This window comes from Sminthopsis crassicaudata, chromosome 2, assembly GCF_048593235.1.
Source record: "Sminthopsis crassicaudata isolate SCR6 chromosome 2, ASM4859323v1, whole genome shotgun sequence".
NCBI classification, from domain to species: domain Eukaryota; kingdom Metazoa; phylum Chordata; class Mammalia; order Dasyuromorphia; family Dasyuridae; genus Sminthopsis; species Sminthopsis crassicaudata.
Genome location: NC_133618.1, coordinates 37,156,172 through 37,180,075, shown reverse-complemented (window position 1 = coordinate 37,180,075; position 23,904 = coordinate 37,156,172). Strand labels below are relative to the sequence as shown.

Genomic DNA, 23,904 nt, shown 5'->3' with positions numbered 1-23,904 from the left:
TGAGCATCAGTCAGGAGAAGAATTCTCTTGGCAAAATATAGGTTTATTTAGAAGTGGTTACAGACAAATTGAAGAGATAAAATAGACGCCAGGAATGGGAAATATGAAATAGAGTGCAAGAGAACATAGCAAGGTGAATAAGAAATTAAGATTTCATATTAGAATTATAAGCTCACTCAAATCTAATGGGCCTGAGCTTCTAAATTATAGGAACTTGACCTTTCCATGAACTCTGCATATTCTTGACAATAGATACCAGGAACTAGCCATTCTTGGAAAATGCTTATGCTTAGGGTTGGGTGGCTTCCTCCCTGATCATATGCAATTAATAAGGACATATGTCAAGCCTCAGAGGTCTGGGATGAGTCAACATAAATATGTCCCCAAAAATATATTGAGCTTTGTTACACAAACTGCACATGTTGCAAGTCCTTGTCAAAAAACCTTATATAGCTAGTTTTGGCCCGGAGCCTTATTTGTTTGAAAACATATAAAAAGCCCGCGTTTTAAAACCATAGTTGAGCTTCACCCGCAATTCAAGTTGATTGAGGCTGAAAGGGGGCTCCCAGCCATTTGAGTTTTTGAGGTTCCCTTGAATTGATGATGTATTCTTTTCCTCTATCTGCTATAATTGTCATATTGTTAATTGTTCTTATTTCTATTTTTTTATGCAAATCTAAACTATACCTTGTCCTATTTGATTAAAACCTTACTTTCGTTTTCAATTGAGTCTGAGAGCGTTATTTATAGGAGTGAATCCGAACATATAACTTTTCTTAATACACAAGGAAAGACATTTTAACAATTAATGAAGGTACAAGCACATTCCCTAGTATAACTTGCAATGATCCAAGAGAAAGGAAGCATGCAACGAGGTTGGAGTGGGCCCTTAGCTGTAGACTAAATCTTACAAGTGATTTAATAGCCTAAAAGAGGTAGTTACATATAGTAAGGAGAAGTGGAGTTTGAGAGGAAACACCTTAAAGCCATAGTGAGATTAGGAGATGACAGGTAGTATGGGGAAGGGAGGGGGAAGGACATCACCTCTCTCCCACTGCAAGAAGTTGAGGCTGTGTGTGTTTGTGTGTGAGAGAGGGAGAGAGAGAAAGATTTGACAATCACTCCATCACTGTTCAGGTGTAATTATCAGAATCTCTAACACTCACTAGTAATGTCTGAAGACTGGGAAAGAAATGGAACAAATGTAATCAATACTCAATTATTAGCCATTGATGATAGAGTAAGGGACAGAAATATTGTTAGTATCAAATTTAATGTCACCTGTTACTTAGCACTCTTATTTGTAACCCAAATAATGTCAGAATTCTGGTAACATCCTCACATTCCTACTTTTTAATGTACTTGGCCTGAAGTCAAGACTTATTTTCCTGATTTCAAATCTGGCCTCATACACAGTTTGTGTGACCCATACCAAGTCAATGCAACTTATTTGCCTGATTTCCTCATCTGTAACATGGGCTGCAGAAGGAAATTGCAGACTACTCCAATATGTTTGCCACAACCAAACATACTCTCTTACATATCCTTGGATTGGAGGACTGGACAATGGAGCACTAAAGTGCTGTCTTTTATTTTATGAAAGGTTGAAAACTAGACTGTCCAACTAAACTCTCTACTTTCCATCTACAACTCTGTTGGCTGTGTGCAGGATGGCTGGCACTTTCCTCCCTGATTTTCAGCTTTCTTTTGTGAACAGTATTCTTCCATTACTAACTTCCCTGAATATAAGAACTGTTTTGTATTTTTTTTATATTCCCAGTACTTTGAACTGTTTTTGCTTATAGTAGAGATTTACTAAATATTGAATTTATTGAATTGAATCCCTTTCACATCTAAAATCCTCAGATTTTTCATCATCTTTCTTACTTTTCCCTAAGATCTACACATTCTTTCTTGCTTTTCCCTAAGATCTACACATTTAAACTAAAAAAAAAAAAAAAAAAAAAAAAAAAAAAGGGCTATTCTTTCCTGCTTCATTTCTGTCAGCCTATCTTGCCTTGCACCTTAACAAGTCTGTCTACACTGGCAATCTATGGAAGTTTTACTTATACATCTTTCCATGGTGTATTCTTTCTTTATCTCTAAGCCCTTTCACACTCATGTATAGAAGATGTAGGGAAAGCACCCTTCTTACAGGCATATAAGAGGAAATGTCTGCAAAGAGACAGAAATGAAAGCTGAGGGGAATACTGAAACCAGCTTATTCTCTCCCTTTCAATGGAAATGCTAAAATATACATCCTGCCAATTTAGTTTCCCAAAGTGTCTTATTCTCATAGTTAGATAACCATGATGTGCCCAGATTGCTCTTATTAACAATTTAAGATATTTAAGAAAGCCAGGCTTTCCCAGATTGCCTTTGTTAGTCTATTCAAGATAGTGTCTACATAGCAATATACACCCTTGTTCCCTCCTTTATTTTCCCTCCTTCCTTGAGAAAACCCAATGTTTATTTCCCCTATTAATCAAGTGCTAGGGATGAAGATCTTTGCTCAGTGCTTTTAAGGATTAAGCCCACTACCAGGTACTCTCTATCTCCCTCCTCCCAGGGTCTTCCTTTAATGCTATCTTTCTGCCTACTATGGCTGTGTTTAGTCTGCTAAACTCTTCTATGTATATAAGCTGCAAATCAATGGCATACTCATCCCTCATGGCATATTTCTTGAATCATTTCTCCAAAAGTCCTTTCCTTGATAACCATATTGTTCTCTTACTTTTTACATATTTAGCACTCCTGGTCCCTTTTTTGCCACTTCATTTGGCTTATAACCTATTCTCCTAAAAAAAAAAAAAAATGTAAACTTTGCCTGAGAGAAAACCCTTGGGAAGTTGTCACATGTGTATTTAGAAAATGCTACCCTGACCTCATCATAGGGAACCTATTTTTCCCCTTGTTAATTCATGTAATGAAGAAAAAAAAATAGCACAACTTTGAAATCTGTGATGGATGTTTTGAGATGGTTGTTTCATGTCACAAACATTTTCTTGTCATCAAAATCTAAACATGTTAGACTAACAAAAATGGGCAAGACCTGATCAATGTTGTTTATATCTGAAATATTGTTCTCTGAGGAAAAGAGACTGAGTGTCACATTGTTCTTGGGGAACCTTGATTGGCAAGCAAAGAGAGACACACACAGAAAAAGACGGACAGACAGACAGAAAGACAATGACTTTTCTCCCCCAAGACTAAGGTCAATTCTTTTCTGAAAAGTCTTTCACTGCTCAACTGGCTAATTTGTGGCATACAAAGGAACCAATAAAACTTTTATGAAAAATGGAAATATACATTCTCTTCTCTTACACAAGGATCTTTATTTAAAATAAGCCATATCAGTCCCATGGAATAAGTCTATTCAGAAATCCATCCCAACAAACTAAGAGCACATACAGATCCTTAGCACTAAAAAACACAGAATTCCAGTACAGATCATCCTCTTCAGAGCTGAGAAAAGGGCTGCTAAAATGGATTTTATTTATTGTTGTTCAGTCATGTGTAACTTTCCATGACCCCATTTGGGGTTTTCTTGGCAAAAACATTGAACTGTTTTGCCATTTCTTTCTCTAGCACATTTGACAGATGAGGAAACTAAGGTAAAGCAGGTTAAAGTGACTTGCCAAGAGTCCCACAGCTAGGAAATGTTTAAAGCCAACTACAGATTCAGGATGATCAAGCTTCCTCACTCCTGGCAATCTAACCACTGCCAAGGCAGCTGGCTACTAGCTGGATTGTTACAAACAAAACAAGAGTCATTAAAAGAATCCTTGTACAAAAGTGGGATGCAAGCAGTGAAACCTCACACATGTTAAGAGCCATAATGCTACAGAAAAGGAAAATTCACAGTAAGCCCAGAGGCCCACAGATTTGGAAGAATTGAACCGTACCCTGCCTAAAGTCTTCATTTCTCTGGTGAAAATACTAAAGAGAGAAGTGAAGTCGACATATACTCCAGCCTCCTACACCTAGAAAGTCACAGAATTAGGATGTGAACATCCTTGGACACAACTCCAGGGGGTTGGCCTTGATGGGCATGAAGCCTGAAAGTATTCCTTCCCAGACAAATTAAGTGGTTTATTCAATTGGAGATTTTGGTCAAATCACCCTCCATTGATTTTTTGAGGGTGGCCCAGACCCTCTTCAAGGGGTTCTCAGACTCTGGGAAAAGGATTAAAAAATTATTTTATTCAATTGAAGATCTCTGTCAGATAGTCTTTTATTGATTAGTCTAAACAGCTCACAGCCCCAGGCCAACATTTTGCTCATAAAACAGGAATCTGTCAAATGCAACTTTGTCAAATTCCTCATTAGGAATTTGCTCCCTAAAAAAGCCTCCTTCTTAGTGAACAATAAAATATCCATTTTTGCCATAAATTTTGGGGTTCATGAATTCTTTCACATTGGACCTGTGTCTCCAACCAGAGGGGATTTCTCCCCCTATTCCCACACCTCAATAGTCTGATTTAGCCAAACATACGCTATTTTTTCTGTAGTCTCATTTGCCTTCAGCCAATTATTTTAATTGAGGAATTGTCTATAAACAATGTAGAGGTTCTATGGAAAATTCCTTCATATCTAATTTACTAGGAAAAACATTCTATCTTACACTAATAATCATGATGAATGTATCCAGAAATCCACCACTGAAAATACAAATCATGTACTACCTTGGCACAGATTGGATTTTTTTTTTGCTACTAATCTCACGCCTCATAGCATTGATTAAAATGTCAATTCCAAACTAATGGAATAGTCCTGATTAAAACCATATCAGATTTATAGCCTAAAATTCCAATTTACACCCAATTAACATTTTAAAACCACCAAATCAATGTTTCCCAAAATTTTGAATATAAAGTATTTGGGGTCATGATGTTTAAGATAGAAGGTCTTTCTCCTTATCTGGATCAAACACCCAGATGATTGGGAGGGAGGGGTGATGGTTGGAATCAGAGGGATTGAGGCAAAATTCATTGAATTACAATTCAATGAACTGAGGCAGAGCAAATTAGGGAAACTGAGGCAGGACAATAAAAATGGCACAACAGGATGAATCTTTTTTTGAAAAGATAACAAAAAAATTCAAACATTGACTTTTCCCAATCATATTTTTATTGAAGTAATACTAATTAGTGAAATAAAACTGAAATTGTGGAAAACAATCAAAACCAGAAAAACTAGAAAACAAATTTCTATTAAAGTTTAGAAAATAAATGACTTTTATTAAGCAATGACATAAACCCCAAAAAGGATGAGACCCAGCTGATAAGACTCTCAAGTACAGGCAAACTGGGGCAGGGAGTTGCAAATAAATATTAAGATGCCCTTGTCTAATTCAAATCCCTGACTTTATAAATGAGGAACCTGAGTCCTAGAAAAGGTTGAATAAGTTGCGTGAGGAAGACAATGTCAGAAAGCCAGGAATCACTCCAGTTCTTCTGATCGCCATAGCCTTACCAGCTGAACCAGCTTAACACTGAATAGTCATGGCTTAGTCAAACTGAGAACTGTTAAATATAACTTAAGGTCTCCTCTTACTTCCAGGGCTATTTCCAATCATCCAGAACTGTATCTGGGCACTGGAGAACAAAAGCAGGCTGGTAACCTTGCACAGCCTTCCCTCACTCAAGTCTAATTTATTTTCCTGTCAGGGAATCCCCTCCTTGAGGTAATTGATCTTCAGGAATGAAGGACAAGCAACAACCTTGTTAGGAAGATCACTGTACCTAGGATGTATCAAGTTTTACCTTCTTTTTCCATAACAGGAGTAGTGACATCCAGAGGACAAGGCAGATAAGCCAAGACTTGAAACTCTCCTTTCTTCCCTTCCTCAGACAAAGCCAAGGTTAGAGTACCAGCTGAGATATGTAATAGGGAGGTTGAAAATTATCTTCATATATAGTTGGAAAAAATGTAACAGCGAAGGGGGAGAAGATTAAAACTTATTTTTATATTTAATCAGAAAAACTGAGATAATAATAAGGGCTAGTATTTATGATCTGGACTTTAAACAAGTTCATCTGGTCCCCATTATCTGGGGGGGGGATAATGAAAGAAGCAGAACTTGTCTGATTTGCATAGAATGTGAAACTGAAGTTTACTTACTTTCTAATCCATACTCTGTTCAACCTCTGAGATTATCTAGATATCTTGAAACAACTTTTGCCCAGAAATGTCAATATCTCAAACTACTCCTCCTTGGATCTTGTCCCCCTGTAACTACCAGGAGAGCACGTTACAAATGGCAATTACTAGTCTGTCCTAGACCCACCAGAGTACCTTTGACCACTGTCCTTTGCAGTGTGAACTCTACCCAGCTCGCCTCCTCTGAGGCCTTCTAAGGTCTCTGGCCACAATCTCTTGAATCTATAGCTTAATAACCGGTAGCGCACTCAAGAACAACCACGTGTAATCTTAAAAGCCTTTATTATACCTACTCACATAATGTCCTAACTGATGCCCTGACTTGTTGGTTTCTGAGTGAACACCTGGTCAGAAGACCCACGTGTTCACTACCAAAACCCTTACCTCTTTTGGCTATCCATCTTGGCTTGGCCACCCAGGCTGGGAAGCCAGGGTGAAGAACCCCAGGTTAAAGAGGGCGATTGCTGCCTGCAGTGGGCTTACATAGGGCCTGTGAGGTCACACACACAGCCAATCAGTGAAAGAGTCACCCATTACGAAGCTATCTCAATATGGCCAGGATCCCACCCAAGGGCAGTCCTAATATCCACAGAAATTACTTCCGGACCACTCAATCTCCTGATTTGCTGTGGCACCCATTTAAAGGCCCCTTACATCCCCCAACTCCTCCATGTCCACTGGTTATATAAGATTGTTCTCCCAAATCTAATTGCTCAATCAGTATGACTGCCTAAGGTATTATATCAACTTGAGAAAGTGAAGATATTTTCATGTAAAATAAAGTGTGCCTGCTATTTGAAAGCTTTCTCACATTCTTTATGCTTACATTTCTCACCAGGATGCATTATTTGAGATCTGTTAAGGTTTAAACTATACAAGAAAGTTTTCTCAATTTCTCATTTTTTATTTTGCAAAGTTTGGATTTCAGCCATAATCTGCTTCAACATCAGTACATTCAAAGGATTTCCCTCAAGGAATTTGTTTGTTTCTATACACTTAAACAGTTTTCCATATTCCTTGAATTTTTAAGGTTTCTCTTCAATATGAAATCTCTTATGTAAATTAAGGTGTTCCTTACATTTGAAAGCTTTTCCACATTCATTACATATATAGAGTTTCTCATCAGTATGAATTTTCTTATTTCTATTAAGATGTTCCTTAACTTTGAAGGCCTTTCCACATTCATTACATAGTTTTATATCAATTATGACTTTTCCTATGGGAATTAAGACTTCCTTTCTCCCTGAAGGCTTTTCCACATTCATTACATTTAAATGGTTTCTCTCCAGTATGAATTTTCATATGTGAATTAAGGCCTGCCTTGTCCCTGAAGGCTTTTCCACATTCATTACATTTAAAGGGTTTTTCTCCAGTATGAATTCTCTTATGTGAATTAAGGGCTCCCTTCTGGCGGTAAGCTTTTCCACATTCATTACATTTAAAGGGTTTCTCTCCTGTATGAATTCTCTTATGTGAATTAAGGGCTCCCTTCTGGCGGAAGACTTTCCCACATTCATTACATTTATAGGGTTTCTGCCCAGTATGAATTATCTCATGTATATCAAGGCTTCCCTTAATCATGAAGGCTTTCCCACATTCTTTACATATATATGGTTTCTCTCCAGTATGAACTTTCTTATGCCTATTTAGGTGATACTTCTGAGTGAAAGTTTTTGCACATTCATTACATTTATAGGGTTTCTCTCCAGTATGAATATTTTTATGCATATTAAGGCGATACTTCTGAGTGAAGGCTTTTCCGCATTCATCACATATATAGGGTTTCTCTCCAGTATGAATTCTCTTATGCATATTCAAGGTTCCCTTGAGTTTGAAGGCTTTCCCGCATTCATTACATTTATAAGGCATTTGTTCAGAATGAATTACCTCATGTATGTCAAGCATTCCCTTTAATGTGAAAGCTTTTCCACATTCTTTACATATAAATGGTTTTTCTCCAGTATGAATTTTCTCGTGCCTCTTAAGGCTATTAATCCGAGTAAAGGCTTTTCCACATTCATTACATTTATAGGGATTCTCTCCACTATGAGTTATTCCATGTACAATAAGGCTTCTTTTCAACCTGAAGGTTTCTCCACATTCATTACATTTAAAAGGTTTCTCTCCAGTATGAATTCGCACATGGTTATTAAAGGACTCTTTGTCCTTATAAGCTTTTCCACATTCATTACATTTATAGGGTTTCTCTTCAGAAAGAAGTCTATTATGTGGAGAAAGATATCCCGTCTGCTTAAAAGTTTTTCTACCATTATTATATTGTTTAACAGGCTTTTCTTCTTGAAGATTTTTCTGTCGAACACTAAGGTATGGTTTGCAGCCCGATGCATTACCATATTCACCAGATTTATGAGCTTTCACTCCAGCATGAATTCCTCTCTGTACACTAAAGCCTGAATTGATGTGGAAGGTTTTGCCACATTCATTAATTCTATGAAGTTCTCCTTGAGAACACACTCTATGGTAATGATTCAGTTTTGAGTAGTAACGGAAAAGCTTCTTGTATTTATTAAATTTACAAAAATTCTTTACCACGGAAATTCTGCTACATGATGTTTTGCTATCCTTAATTAATATCTTCCTAGACTGTCCTTCCAGGTTGTTTATCTGCCTTTCTAATTCAGTGTCATAATTCCAAGCTTCTCCCAATTTAGATTTGTAGAAATCATCCTTTATGAGTCCCTCTCTGGATGTAGTAATACAATGTTTTCGAGTTGACTCCTTGGTTTCAAATTCTCTTTTTTCAACAGGGGAATCTGAAAGGAACACAAAACAGTGTCAGCATCCAGTGCTCAATATTGTGGGGAAAAGAAAACTACTTGATGCTCAATTCTAGATTTAGTCACCTCCATTAGGAAGAAAGATGACTGATATAGACAAGGTAGAAGAAACATGATCAAGAGGGAACTGAAGCCCAAAAACAGGTGAAGAGAAAGTAACAGAACTGCCCAAGACTTCAAAAATGGCTAAATTTTCAGAGAGAAAAACAATAATTCTAAAACCACAGAGTATTACATTACAAGCTGATCTCTGATAACACTAAAGAGATTGTGACTGAAGCTGTGATTTTATAGATATAACCCAATTCCTCAGAAGAAGAAACTCCATATAAAAAGTTGCTTCCTTCTATCAAAGTCATAGTTTGAGAGCTGCTGAGACCCTTGAGCAATGATGTATTACTACCAGTGTATAGATTCATCTTCCTGAGTTCAATGGGGTCTCAAACACATTCTAACTGAGGGTCCCTGCCCCAGTTTCCCCATCTGTCACATGAGCTGGAGAAAGAAATGGTAGACCATACCAGGATCTCCACCAAGAAAAATTCAACAGGATCACAAAGTGTTGGACAGAACTCAAGACCTCAATAGAAAAGGAGCATTGAGAGGTGAAGTGAATAATCTAGTGTCATATGTAGTAAGTGTTAGAGGCAGGCTCTAAACCTAGGTCTGCTAACTGGGAAGCTGGTGTTCTTTACATCTGGTAACACTTCAAATCCTTGAAGCATGATTTCATATCTTATATTTCCCTGCACTAAGAAAATCCCTAAGTTTTTTGAGATAGAAGGCCAAACTGCATTTCAGTTGCGATACTAATTAGATAGTTTACAATGGAAAAGTTATGTTATGCATATCCCCAGGAATATGGGAACATGTAATGTTCTTCTTTAAAGTTAATGTTTTCTGGGAGCAGGTTTCTTGGGGGGCTCCTGGGGGCAGCCTTCCTTTCAGTTCAGGAATCACCAGGGCAACAAGAGATTAAAGTCCAAATCCTTTAGTGTCTCCTTCAAAGTCTTATCTCCTTCACTTGGGCTCGATTAATTTTTCTTAGAGGCCTTCTGTAGTCTTGGTTCCGAGAGCTTAAACTGCCTTCTCCGGCTTCTGAATCTGCTCCAATGAATCTTGGCTGAGGCTCCAAGAGATTCTAGTGGACTTGTCCTTTCTGGCCCTGAGACCTCTTCCTTATATGTTCCACATTGAGTATACACCAATCATTACATTACTAGGAAACCATTATTTGTTGCAGGATTAAATCAATGCTAAACTAGATTTAACCAATGTCTCTTCAATTCCACTTACTTAGCACCTTGTAAGAATCCTAACAGGAACAACAGAAATATCATACATCCCAAATGTTGGTTAAGCAATAGTAAACTTATTACTACATTATTAATTATAGTTATTATTAAAGTCATTATTTTTATCACATAAATATATATAATTGTTATTAAATTATCTTAAAGACAATTTTCCATGAAGCAGTGGAAAGAAATAGCACAAATTAAAGGTAAGAAAGGAAAGTAGGAAGTGGATAAAGGAAGAGATAGCATCTTTATAGAATCTGTCACTGAAAAGAATGAGACAAATTGGAAGGAAGATAAAATTGGCAACAAGATACAGCCCTGGTTTGATTTTTTTAAAATAGAGGTCAGACTTAATTATACTTGAAAGTTCTTTTAACTTTATGTCTCAGAAAAGACCCTTCAAAAACAAACAAAAAAAAAATCTAATAATTTAAGAAAACAGTCAAAGAAATAAAGGATAGGACCTAACACATGGCTAGAAAGCTAAGCGTGATCAAAAAGAATTACAGCTTTTTCTGAGACTACAGAGAAATACAAGGGCAAATTTACTAGAAAACCATTTCTTGACATGAAAGGTGAGGTTACAGGAGGAGTGCAGGAAGGACAACCATAGCTCCTCTACTCAGACCTATGGATCTTGAAAGAAAGCTCCAGGCCCAACATTACCAAGGCAACTCACTCTAATGAACCAGTCAAGCTTCTGCTGGCAGTGAGTCTGGTCTCTGCCTAGATTTCTGGGTCAGGGATTTGCAGCTGCATCTGACCCTCTATAAGCCCCTCTGAGGGATTTCTGGGCAGAGATTCATATCTCAGAGGAGCTGCCATTTCCTTCTCCACATCATGTCACAGATGAGACCCACAGGATTAAGGGACCTGTCCAGGGTCTCACTACAGGGAAGTGTCTGAGATCAGACTGGAACTCAGAACCCTGAGGCTCTTTCAGTCCAGGGTTGGTTCTTGGAGGACTGCACCCCCTGCCCGCCTAGTTATTACTCACCCTCAGAAATGCATCTGGAGTCTTCTTCCCCTGATAGCCAGGGAGCTTCATGTGTCTCCAGCCGAGAAATTACAGTTGGTTTAGTTACTGAAAAACCTGCTCAAGGAGAAATAAGTGGGAAGTGCTGAGAAAGCCACCTCAGAACTCAGTCCTGGTCTCTCTCTACAGAAAAAGGACATGTCTGAAAATGTCAGTGGAGAAGCATCAATGACCCCTGAAGGACATTTAACTCAGCAAATGTGAGGAAAGGGACACAGCCTTCGGTGCAGCCACAGGACAAATGGGGTTAAGTTCACTCATTCCAAGTCTGCTGGGAGAAGTCTTTCCCTTTCTGCCCTCGGGCGCTATGGAGAACCTGAAGCCTGGCTGAGCAGAGAGTGTGGAAGGAGAGCCTGCAGGGCTGCAGAATGAAGCTGTGGATTTCCAGCTGGACAAAGAAGCTCTGGGAAGAGCAACCACTGTTCAAAAACTGCTCAAAGGTCTGAGGGCATCTCTATGTAAAGGTATTTGTGTGACCCTCCCTGCCCAGCAAATTCAAATTCAACCAAGCTCCTCAGCCACCCACAGCCATGGACAGATGAATTGCTCTGACCTTGCAGTGGTTCACATGTGATGCTCTCCCTGCCATCTCTTCACGTTACCATGGGATGCTCCCCCAAATCTGGTATGTCCTGTGCTTTGCTCTTCAACATTTGAAACCCTAGTTTCTTTCACAGCTTAGCCAAGGAACAGCCATCTCTGGAATGAGGCTTTTCCTTATCCCCCTACATGCTATTGCCATCTGCTTAGAGATGACTTGTTCATCTAGATTCTGGGTATCTCTCTGAATAGTACAGAAGCTCCATGAGGGCTCCATCAGTCACTTAGTGACTATCATAGTTCCTAGTACTCAGTCAGAGATGAATGAATGCTGATTGGATAACTGAAAAAAAATTAGCTTACCAAGAGAGACAAAGTTCTCATAGTTCTCCAGCATCACATCCCTGTACATGTCCTTCTGGCCAGGATCCAAATAGCTCCATTCTTCCTGGGTGAATTCCACAGCAACATCTTGGAATGTAAGGCATTTCTGAAACATCAAAGTACCTTATCTTGACAAATAAAAGAAACTCTACTAAGGAAGGGTGGGGAGGAAGGGAAGGAGACACTTGGAATCCAAAATATAACCAAAAAATGAAATTGTTTGCTTTTTAAAATTTTATTTCATTTTTAGTTTTTAATATAATACTTTTATTTTTCAAAATGTAATTTCAACATTTACCCCTGCAAAACCTTATGTTCAAATTTTTTTTCCCTCCCTATGCACCTTCCTCCTGCCAGGGACAGCAAATAATCCAATATAGGTTAAATATGTATAATTTTTCTAAACATATTTTCACCTTTATCATGCTATGAAAGAAAAACCAGAGGAAACAGGGGGAAAAATGAGGGAGAAAAAAAAGGAAATAAGCAAAAAAAGATTAAAATACTACGTATTAATTCACATCCAGTTTCCATAGTCCTTTCTCTAGATGCAGATGGCTCCCTCCATCACATGTCCACTGGAACTGCCTTAAATCACCTACCTGATGAAAGAGCCAAGTCCATCCCAATTGATCATGTCTTGTTGCTGTGTACAATGTTCTCTTGGTAATACTTACCTTGCTTAACATAATGTCATACAAGTCTTTCTAGGCTTTTCTGAAATCAGTCTGTTCAATATATTATACTGAATAATATTCCATTATATTAATATACAACAATTTATTCAGCAAGTCATTTTCTAGCTCCTTGCCATTACAAAAATTTTTACACATGTGGTTTCTTTTCCCAATTCTATTATTCCCCATATCTATATAACCTAATCTACTCCACTGATGGAAGACTCTATTTCTGAGCCAGTCACAACTGGTTTTGCTAATCACTGCTTTATACTAGTTTCAATCCTGGCACGGCTCGGCCAGTTTCCTTTGCATTTTATTTTTCATTAATTTCCTTTAAATTCTTGACCTATTGTTCTTCCAGAAGAATTCTGTCATTTATTCTAGCTCTATAAAGTCGTTTTGTGGTGGGTCAGATTGTCCTTGGGAAGGCCTGCTGACACACATGGTGCCCATGCTGAGCTCATGAGAACTGAGACGATTATGCTGCGTACAGCAACACGGGCCAGGAACTGGACAGCACAGACTGGGGCCCGAGACCGGACCTTGCTGTGTCCTGGGGTGGAATCAGAATGGAATGGAAGCTGTTAAGGGCTATGCTGATGTTGTCTTCCCTCTGCTTGTGGCAGAGACTTTAGGCCAGAAAATCAGCACCTTGAGTCCAGAGAGGAATGATGAGAGCAACTGGGTCTAATAAGGACATGGAAGCTGGGGGTTCTAGATTCTGTTTGTTGTTTCATATTTATTCCCCAGAAACCCCAACTTTCATGGTGCCCTGGCCAAAATCAGCAAATACCTGGACCTGAGATAAAGGTCTCTGTATGTGGCAGGTGATGGTACAGATCCCTACAGTCAATAAACTCTATGTATCACTCCCACATCACCTACCAAAAATATGAAAGAAGGAAAACCAATTTACCATTATCAAAAATGAATAGGCTGAAAGTATCATCTCTCAAGAGTAAATTTAACCAATAACTAGGAGAGATATTGCCCAATCACATGCCAATGAATATAAAATCCCAAAGGAAATGGATGAATATCTATAAGAATATAAATTGCCCAGATGAATGGAGCAGGAAATAAAATATGAAATGAAACTTTAGTGGAAAAATAAAACTGAGCATGCCATAAATGAACTTGCCAGAAAAACCCACAGGGTCAGATGCATTCACAAGTTAATTTTACCAATTTGAAGAACAATTAATTCCAATACTATAAAAATTATTTGGGAAAATAATTAAAGAAGTCCTATCAAATTCCTTTTTTGACACAAATATGATATTAATTCCTAAACTAGGAAAGCAAATAAAGACAGAAAATTACAGAATAGTATCATACACTCCAATGGGAATACTGATGCAAAAATTTTAAATATAATATTGGGAAGGATATTATAGAAATGTTTCATAAGGATAATACACTAGGTTTGATTTATATCACAAATGCAGGGCTGATTCAAGATCAGCTAAATTTTTGATCCCATCAATAACAAAACTAAAAGAAATCATATAATTATTTCAATTCGTGCAAAAAAAAAAAAGCTTTTAAAAAATAAAGCACTCATGCTTATTAAAAACGCTTGTGAGAATAGGAATAGAGATTTCCTTACGTTGATTAACTATTATCCATCTAACATTTTCAAACAGCATTCACTGTAATGAATATAAGTTAGAAGCCTTCCCAATAAGATCAGGTATGAAGGAAGGATGACCATTTCCACCATTTTGGTACTAGAAATCTTAGCTATAGCAATGAGCAGAAAAAGTAATTGGAGTAAATAGCAAAAGCAATGAGGAAAAAAACCTCTTACTCTTTGGACAAGATATGATGACATATTTAAAGAATGTTAGAAAATCAACTAAAAAAACCACCTGAAATACTTAACCACTTGAGCAAAATTTCAAGACATAAAATGAACCCACAGAAATCATTGGCATTTGGACACATTACCCACAAAGTCCAGCAGCAAGAGAGAGAAAGAGAAATTCTACTTGAAATAACTACAGGCAATATAAATATTTGTCTTTATAAGTAAATATACTTATAAAGCACTCTATAGTCCAGATTGTTGGGTTCAAGTGTACACTTGCTAACAGAAAGGCCAAGTGGAGAATGCTGCAGTTGATTTCCAATGCCATGTATTCACAAGCTGGCATTCAGAGTCCATCTCTACCTGTGTACCTCATGTGCCTCCTGGCCCATGTCCTTCCAAAGGAATACAGCTTTCTTCTTCTCTTCCCTGGTCTCTCCAGGATACTAGAGGAACATTTTGGCTGTGCCCTTGTTATCTCTGACAACTGCTGCATGACTGGCCTGTTTTCCTTTCCCATCAAATGATCACCAAAGACACCTAAAATCCTGTTCTTCTATGTTCAGCAATGTTTGACATGGAACCTTCTCACATCTACCCCAGGCCTCTAAATTGTCCTCTGTGTGAAATTAATGTGTAATTCTTTGGAGACTGTTGCACTCCCAATCATTCTGATCTATAACAACACTGGTAGAATGCCTGGTATTAAACACACAGAATGCTGCTTTCCCAGGAAGCCTTGGGATCATCCAAGGAGCTCTGTAATTTCCTGAAGATAATCCAGCTTGCTCCCTTTCTGACACTACTTACTGCTAACTCCTTTGGGTAATTACAGACTTCTCTCAAGAGATCTTTTGGGCTGGAGGAAAGCGGCACAATTTCCTATGCAAAAAGAAGTATGTCCAGAACATTACCAGTTAATCCCTTGGATTCTATATTAGGTCTCCTCCATCACAATAAAGACCTCGGGCAAATATCCTTACCATATTTATGATAAGAGCATCACTGAATAGGGTTATTTGCAATGCTATAGCTATCAACCAATCTTGAATGATTTTGATGTAAACACTCCTTGAGGAGGTGATTATGCGTCACCATTTCCCTGAATGAAAACTGTTCTTTTTTAATCAGCAAACACTAAGTGCAGTGGGATCTAGTGTCCTGTATTTTTCAGTTAGGTGTGAAATTGGAAAGATGTAACCTTTTGTCAAACAAGTGGTGAAAATCCACTTGTTTCCTATAAATACCCAGATTGAAGACTTCTTCAATCTATAGAGAGATGACTCTCATAAAGATGGGCAGAAACTTATTTATAGAGAGATGACTTTCATATAGTATGGCAGAAACTAACACCTAACACCATATACCAAGATAAGGTTGAAATGGGTTAATGATCTAGAAATAAAGATATAAACAAATTAGAAGAGCATAGGATAACCTCTCAGATCTGTGTAGATGGAAGGAATTTGTGACCAAAGAAGAACTAGATATCGTTATTGATCACAAAATAGATAATTTTGATTATATTAATTTAAAAAGATTTTGTTAAACTAAAACTAAGATTAAAAGGGAAGCAATAAACTGGAAAGACATTTTTACATTCAAAGGTTCTGATAAAAGCCTCATTTCTAAAATATATAATTAATTAATTCAAATTTAAAAGAATTCAAGCCATTCTCTAATTCATAAATGATCAAAGAATAGGAACAATTTTCAGATGAAGAAATTGAAACTATTTCTAGTCATATATAAAGGTGCTCCAAATCACTACTGACGACTGAAAAACCACTACATACCTGCCAGATTGGCTAAGATGACAGGAAAAGATAATGACGAATGTTGGAGGGGATGTGGGAAAACTGGGACACTGATATATTGTTGGTGGAACTGTGAATGAATTCAACCATGCTGGAGAGCAATTTGGAACTATGCTCAAAAAGTTAATAAACTGTGCATACCCTTTGATCCAGCAGTGTTTCTACTAGGTTTATATCCCAAAGAGATCTTAAAAGAGAAAAAGGGACCCATGTGTGCAAAAACGTTTGTGGCAGCATTTTTTAGAGTGGCAAGAAACTGGAAACTGAGTGGATGCTTATCAATTGGAGAATGGCTGAATAAATTATGGTATATGGATGTTATGTGTAATGTTCAGGTACCTTTCTGGAGGTCCTTAAAACAGACATTGTTCTAAGCAGAATAGACACCACAAAAATGGTGGAATAGAGTCTAGAGTCTTTATTCTCTCCTTCATAGTCTGTGTCTGTCATAGTCTGACTCAGTCTCAGTCTCACCTAGTCTCCTCCAGCAGTCTGCCAGTCTGCCTGTCTCAACCAGGCTCTGAGTCTGACTTTTTCCCCAGTTCTCCTTAAATACCCTATTACAATTACATCATTAGAGTATACTGAGAATAAGCAAATCTAGAATGATTATATCAAACTAGAGTGATTATATCATTATATCACACTAGATATATGTGAACTAGAGAACCATTATCTCATCAATTCCACTGAGTTAACAGCTTCTTTCAAGTATACTTTTCCAAAGTTCTACCCTCTACATCTCCCACTTTCTTTTGTTTTAGAACATAGGTGGTCATGCCTTCCCTGACCTCTCAGGAAGGTGAGAACACCAAACCAGATATTGTTAGCAGGGTTCCTCTGAACTGAAGGGTCTTACTTGAAACAGGTATACACAAATCTACCAACATGGGAGGCATTGCACAAGGACATAGTAATATAACATAGGCTAGTAGTGCTGTAAAAAACAACATGGATCAACATGAGGAATTGTACATGCAAGTAGAGATGTAACAAACAATATGAATCAATATAGTGATATGAGATGCTCTTTCAGTGGTGGGCACAGTCAGCAATGGAAACACCCAATGTTTCTTGGGACTTCTCCATCTCTCTCCAAATGGACTAGGCAAATACAGCTTCACTGGCACCCATCTGATTCTTTCTCCATCTGTAAAGCTACAAGCAAACCCTCTCCCCCAAGCAGTTAATCTATCTGGTCCCTTCATTCACCATTTTCTGGAACTCTCCACATCACCTGGCAATTATCTAAAAATAGTGGAACTGCTCACACTGGATACTGCACTTCCACCGGGTTATAAAACCTATCTGCCTTAGCCAGTGCATCTTTGTCAAAAATCAAGAAGTTAATTGTATAAAGAGATAAATTTAGAAGTTCCCTAGGTTTCCCTGTGGATCCCCCTTTCTTTTGTTTTTGGAGGAGTGTCTTGATGTCTCTATTTCTCCTCTCTACTCTTGCCTGCCCTTGAGGATTAAAAGGTGTGCCCATGGTGTGTAAAATCTGATACTGTGCACAAAAGTGTGCAAAATGTTTAGAAGTACATGCAGGTCCATTATCTATTTTTATTGCTTGTGGCACACCCATACTTGGAAAAGCTTGTATAAGGAATTCAGTGACTATTCGGGCAATCTCTTTGGCTGCTGGCATTGTGAATCCTGAAAAGGTGTCTACCACAACATGAATAAAAGACAGATGACCAAAAGATTTATAATGGGTCACATGCATTTGCCAAATTTCATTGGATCTCAAACCACGAGGGTTCTTCCCTGGAGAGAAAATAGGAGCGTGGAAAGGAAGGCAAACTGTACAGCTTTTTACTATGTTCCTAGCTTCCTCTTTTGTTATCCCAAATTCCAGATGTAATGCTCAAACAACCTGATGATATTTAGAATGAGATTCTTGGGCTTCCTGAAATAAAGACGTATTGGCTAACATGATTAGAAGGCTATCTGCCTTTGAATTTCCACAAAAAAATAGGACCTGGAAGTCCACTATAATAATGGATATGCAAGATATAAATCTTACCTGGATGCTTTCTCACTTGCTTTTGAAGTTCCTTAAAGAGCTGATATATATTAGAAACTACAAATTTTATATGGGCTGTGGCAATTCGTTGTACCACACCTACCGAATAGGATGAATCAGATATTATATTTATATCTTCTAGATAATAAGTAAAAACTAGCATGATTGCATAGAATTCATTCTGCTGAGTGGACTGAAAAGGAGTTTTGATTACTCTCTTTGTAGTTAAGGGATTATGCAGCACAAATGTTATGTTTGGATGCATCTGTAAAGATAGTGGAAACCTTTTCTTCAAGAATCCATCACCAATTATCTTTAATGGAGACTCGTGTGTAAAATCTGGAGCTGGAGCTAATAAAATTTGCCACTCTGGGATGGTTTCCCAACATACATTGATTTGTGCATTAGTATAAAATATGTGTATCTTGTAAGGTCTTATCCCAGATAATTGTACTACTCACTTAATGGCCTTTAATAAAATTTACCCACAAGCACTGGGTAAGGAGAAAGGCTTTGTTCTGGTTGTACACTGTCTCCTTGATGAAGGACTGCTGTGGGTGCCTCTTTTGTAGCAAAAATCGATATTTCCAAGGATTTTTTAGTCATTCTTTAAAGCGCATTGGATAAAGCCAATTCAATCTCTCTCAAAGCCTCTTGAACTTTTTTTGTAAGCTGGCATGGTAAGTTTAAAGCACTGTCTCCCCTTAAAATGTCATATAATGGTTGTAACTGATGGGTGGTTAAACCTAACACTGGATGCATCCATTAGATATCTCCTATCAATTTCTGAAAGTCATTTAAGGTGTTCAGCTTCTCTGTTATTAAAGAAAGTGTTTATACAGTAAGCACCTTAGGGTATATTTGATATCTTAAATATTGAAAAGGAGCATATTTTTGATTTTTTTTTCTGAAGCTATATGCATTTTGTAGTTCCTTAGTGTTTTATGGTCTTTTGTAGACATGCTTCTAACATTTGCTCCTCAGGTGCACATCCCAATATCTCATCCATGTAACGTAATAACATAACTTTTAGAAATGCTTTTCTTACTGGAGTAAGAGTAGCAGTAACATACATTTGACACATAGTAGGGCTATTTTTCATTCCTTGTAGCAAAACTGTCCATTCATATCTTTTATAAGGCTCAGCTAAATTAACATTGGGCACTGAAAAGGCAAATCTTTTCATATCCTCCTTATCCAGAGGTATAGAATAGAAACAATCCTTAATATCTATAACCCAAAGAGGCTATTCTCTAGGCAATTGAGTAGGAGATGACGAGGCTGAAGAGTTCCCATAGTTTTCTTCTGTTCATTTACTTTTCTTAAATCAGTCAACACCCTCCATTTTCTAGAATTTTTTTTTTTTTTAAACAACAAATACAGGGGAATTCCAAGAACTTAGAAAAGGCTGTAAGTATCCTTGATCAAGTTGCTCTTGTACTATATCTAATAAGGCCTGAATTTTATCACTTGTTAAGGGCCATTATTCTATCCATACTGGTGTATCAGTTTTCCATTGGACAGGAATGGGTGAAAGTATTGGCAGGTCTTCAACAGCAGCCCTGCCTAAAAAACTGAAGTACTCATTTTTAACCCTAATTGTTGTAAAATGTCTCTTCCCCACAGATTGATGGGAATTTTTTCAACTATGAAAGAAGTAAAAACTCCTATTTCAAAAGTCCTTCTCAAAAGGGTAGCACTAACTTCAGCTGCTATTGATCCTCCTACTCCAAACATGTAAGTATCTGCCTTCGTTTTTGGCCAGTGACTGGGCCAGCTGGTACCTCTAATGACTGTGTGATCTGTACCTGTGTCTACCAGTAGACCATAGGACAGTCAGCTGTAACTGCTGCTGTCTAGTATATTTCTGGATTTTGTTGCTTGGAGTCAGAATCTGGACAACTATCACCAGATTGCCTTTTAGAGGTCTGTATCAGTAAACCTGATGGTATTACTTCTCCTGGTTGATAAGTCACACATTATCTACCTGTATTAGTGACTGGGATATTATCTACACATTCCCCAGTTTCCCACATCAGTGTATGGATGGATCCTGTTTTGGAAGTACTCTCAGGAGATGAAATGGTCAAGCCTACTGTGCCTGGAGGCAAGGGATCCATAGGCTGGAGAGAAATAGATTTTACCTCTGGAGGGGGTATCTCAGTTGTCCCAGCCGCATACAACTCTATTCTCCCTAATTGTAATCCCGGCCTTCCATCAGGTTGCTTCTTGGCTGATTGATTATGTCTGAGTACTGGACTTCTAAAGACTGTCTAAGTGTAGCATTGGTTGCCATCATGCCCCATCTGTTTTTTTGCCTTGGGCCCTTGGGCTGGGATCCCCATCCCATTTCCCTGAATCAATCTACATTCTGAGGCCCAATGGAAACCTCTGTTGCATTTTGGATATAGGGTTTTGGGTCTTGTTCTCCCACCCTGTTTTTTTATGCCAACATTGAGCTTTCAGATGCCCTACTTTACCACATTGAAAGTTTTGATGAGTCTCTCTGCAAGTCCCTTGCCAAAAGGGACCATATCTTCCCATGTTCAGATCTTGGGAAGTTTGCATCATAGCCTGGGTATAAAAGGCATTTGTGTCCACTGTGGCACAGCATCTTATGATCCTATGATCTTCTCTAAAGGAGCATCCTTGTGCAGTCCCAGTAGAATTCTTCTACAAACTTCATTAGCATTTTCTTTAGCAAGTTGTCTTATTATAATTTCTGTTGCTACATTTTCACCAATAGTCCGTATGACAGCTGTCTGCAGATGTCCCACAAAATCATCAAAGGGTTCATTTGGACCTTGAGCTATTTTCATGAAGGCTTCCCCTCTATCTTGTCTTCCTAGGAAGGTGCCCCATGTTTTGATAGCAGCAGCAGCAATTTCCTCATATGCTGTTATAGGATAATTATTCTGTACTAAAGTTTGTATGGAAGCAACTGTCTCATGCCATGTGGTTTCATTTAATGCATTTTCATTATGATTATATTTTTCGAGTCTTCCTCAGCATGTTTAGCTCTTGTACAAGGCCTACGCACAGAAGGTTTAATAAATATCAGCTGATGAATATGGGAAAATATTTAGAAGAACTGCACTTGATTCTTCTAACTTTTTAACCTACATCAGATTGCTTGCTCTTTATGGGAGGGGGAAGGTAAGGGGGAGGGAGAGAAATCTGAGCACAAGGTTTTGCAAAGGTAAATGCTGAAAATTATCTCTGCATGTATTTGGAAAAACAAACAAAATAAAGAGCTATTAAAAAATAAATTAAAAAAAAAAGATTTCATAATGATAGGAGAGGAAGCATGCAGTAAGTCACAGACTGATTGTGCTCCTCTATGTCCTGTAAATAACTTTGTGCCCTTGTAATATCACGAAAGTTGGCTTCACTTAACACTCCAAGCCCCTGCACCACTGCATTTCACTTCCACTTAACAAGTCTGGGGAGATGGCCCCCAAAATTTCAGCTTTTGTCCCACAGACCCCCTTCTGTTTAGGGACCTCCAACCATCTTTTCAAAAGATTTAAAAAATTAAATTAAAATTAGTAGAATTAAAATAATAGGGAATGATGAGTTCTGATGGTGTCTTGTACCAAGAGAAAGTAAAGAACTGGTCTCTGCAGCAAGCAGGGAGAGAGCACTGATGGAGATCAGCGCAGCTCCACGGCCCCAACCGCTGGGAGGCGCTGCTCACACCCATCCTGTGTAGAGGCCTTAGGCCATGCCCCAACAGAAATCCCAGTCCTGGTCCTGACTTTGTTTTCCCTACAAAATCTACTTCAGGGCCCTCCCAAGGCTGCGGCCTTCCTTGGCTGTCAGACCTCCAGGCCACTCCCTTCCCCTCCCCCTACATCAAGTGGTTTCTACCCTAACTCCACTATGTTTCCCATCCCCCCTACAGCTGGGGGACTAAGTCCCTTTCAGGATTTAGGCTCCCAGCCCAGGCCACGCCCCTTTATGGAGTGCTCCCTTTCTAGTGGGTAACAACGAGGAACTTGTCTTCCCCTCCCCCACTCCATTCACATTTACCATTCCCGGCGTCTATGGAACACCTTTATTTTGTGTATAAATATACAGACTTGTCCTCATCAAATCTATATTTGAAAGGTTATTATGCATTCTGCACGTGACCCAACCCTGACTTTTGGGGCCTCCCATCACCTGATATCTGGGAAACCCAGAATATTTTGGTCCTTAAACAACACCAAGGGGGCAGAATAAGGAGCCGGAGTCCTGGGGACGCCACTCTCCCTCTCCCAGCTCTGCCCCGTCTCTCCCCACCCGACAGCCCTCCCGCGCACTGTCACTCACCCACGTGGCGAACATGTCTCCCCAGTATTCTAAGGCGGAGGGAAGGGCCGAAAATAGACACCTCCCCGACCGCGCCTGCTCACAGACAGCATGGCCTTAAATCAGAATCCGAGATTCCGCTCCTCGCTTCTGGGAAATGTAGTCCTGCGGGTGGCGCGCAAGCGCACCAGCTATTTCAAGTCACGAGACCTAAAAGAGGCTCTGGTTAAAGCCCCTGCTGCAGGCGCTAGGCGGACGGGATGAGGGGCGCCAACCAAGATGGTCTCTGCCCTCAAGGCGCTTCTTCTGTGGGGAGCTGGAGAGGGAGATCCAGACACAGGAAAGTGGCTGCAAAATATAGGCTGAATAAATACCCAATTCATCGGCAGAAATTTCTGGCGCTTCTGACTTCTGGAAAGTCCGTGTAGAGGCTCTAGTACTCGGTCGGTCAGAGTGACGTCATAGGCTGCTCCTCCCCTGGACAGCCCCAGTCCTAGCGCGCACGTATACAGCGCTTTTACCGCCAAGCGCACTGCGCCGTGATGTAGACCAGTGCAGAGCTGGATCTCCGGCCCCGGCCGCTGCCCACCTTCTCCTGGGGCACCTGCGGAAGCTGAGGCGGTGTGGCCATGGGTGGGAGACTTGTCCGTCACTGCCCGGTGCGATAACCCTCAGAACCTCTAAAGCTCAGGAGGAATGACCCGCAAAGAGATGGAGTCAGGTGTAATCCACACTCACTAATTAGGCACTGATTGTATATCTGGCGACAAATATTGTTGATATCAAATGTGATCCGTGATCTATCACTCTTCTCAACAATCCAAATAATGTCAGAATTCTAGTCACGTCCCTGCATTCCTACTCCTTAAAGTACTTGGTCTGAAGGCGGGAAGACTCATTTTCCCGAGTTCCCATCTCAGATACTTTCTGTGTGACTCTGGGCAAGTCACTTTACCCTTTGCCTCAGTTTCCTCATCTGTAAAAAGAGCCGGAGAAGGAAATGGCGGAGAGTCCGGTGTGGGTCATATTGTGTTATTTCCCTCATTGCCCTTCGGAC

The 23,904-nt window shown here is 39.1% G+C and overlaps 1 protein-coding gene across 1 annotated transcript; it reads right to left on the bottom strand.

Annotated features, from left to right (window-relative positions):
- Positions 1 to 7,235: 7,235 nt before the first annotated feature.
- Positions 7,236 to 23,298, bottom strand: LOC141554177 (uncharacterized). Its single transcript, XM_074285805.1, has 4 exons — positions 22,869 to 23,298; positions 12,201 to 12,327; positions 11,259 to 11,354; positions 7,236 to 8,936 (listed from the first exon to the last, which is right to left on the bottom strand). The coding sequence occupies exons 1-4, from the start codon at positions 22,881 to 22,883 to the stop codon at positions 7,363 to 7,365; spliced, it is 1,812 nt and encodes a 603-aa protein (XP_074141906.1). The 5' UTR covers positions 22,884 to 23,298; the 3' UTR covers positions 7,236 to 7,362.
- Between the last annotated feature and the right edge of the window lie 606 nt (positions 23,299 to 23,904).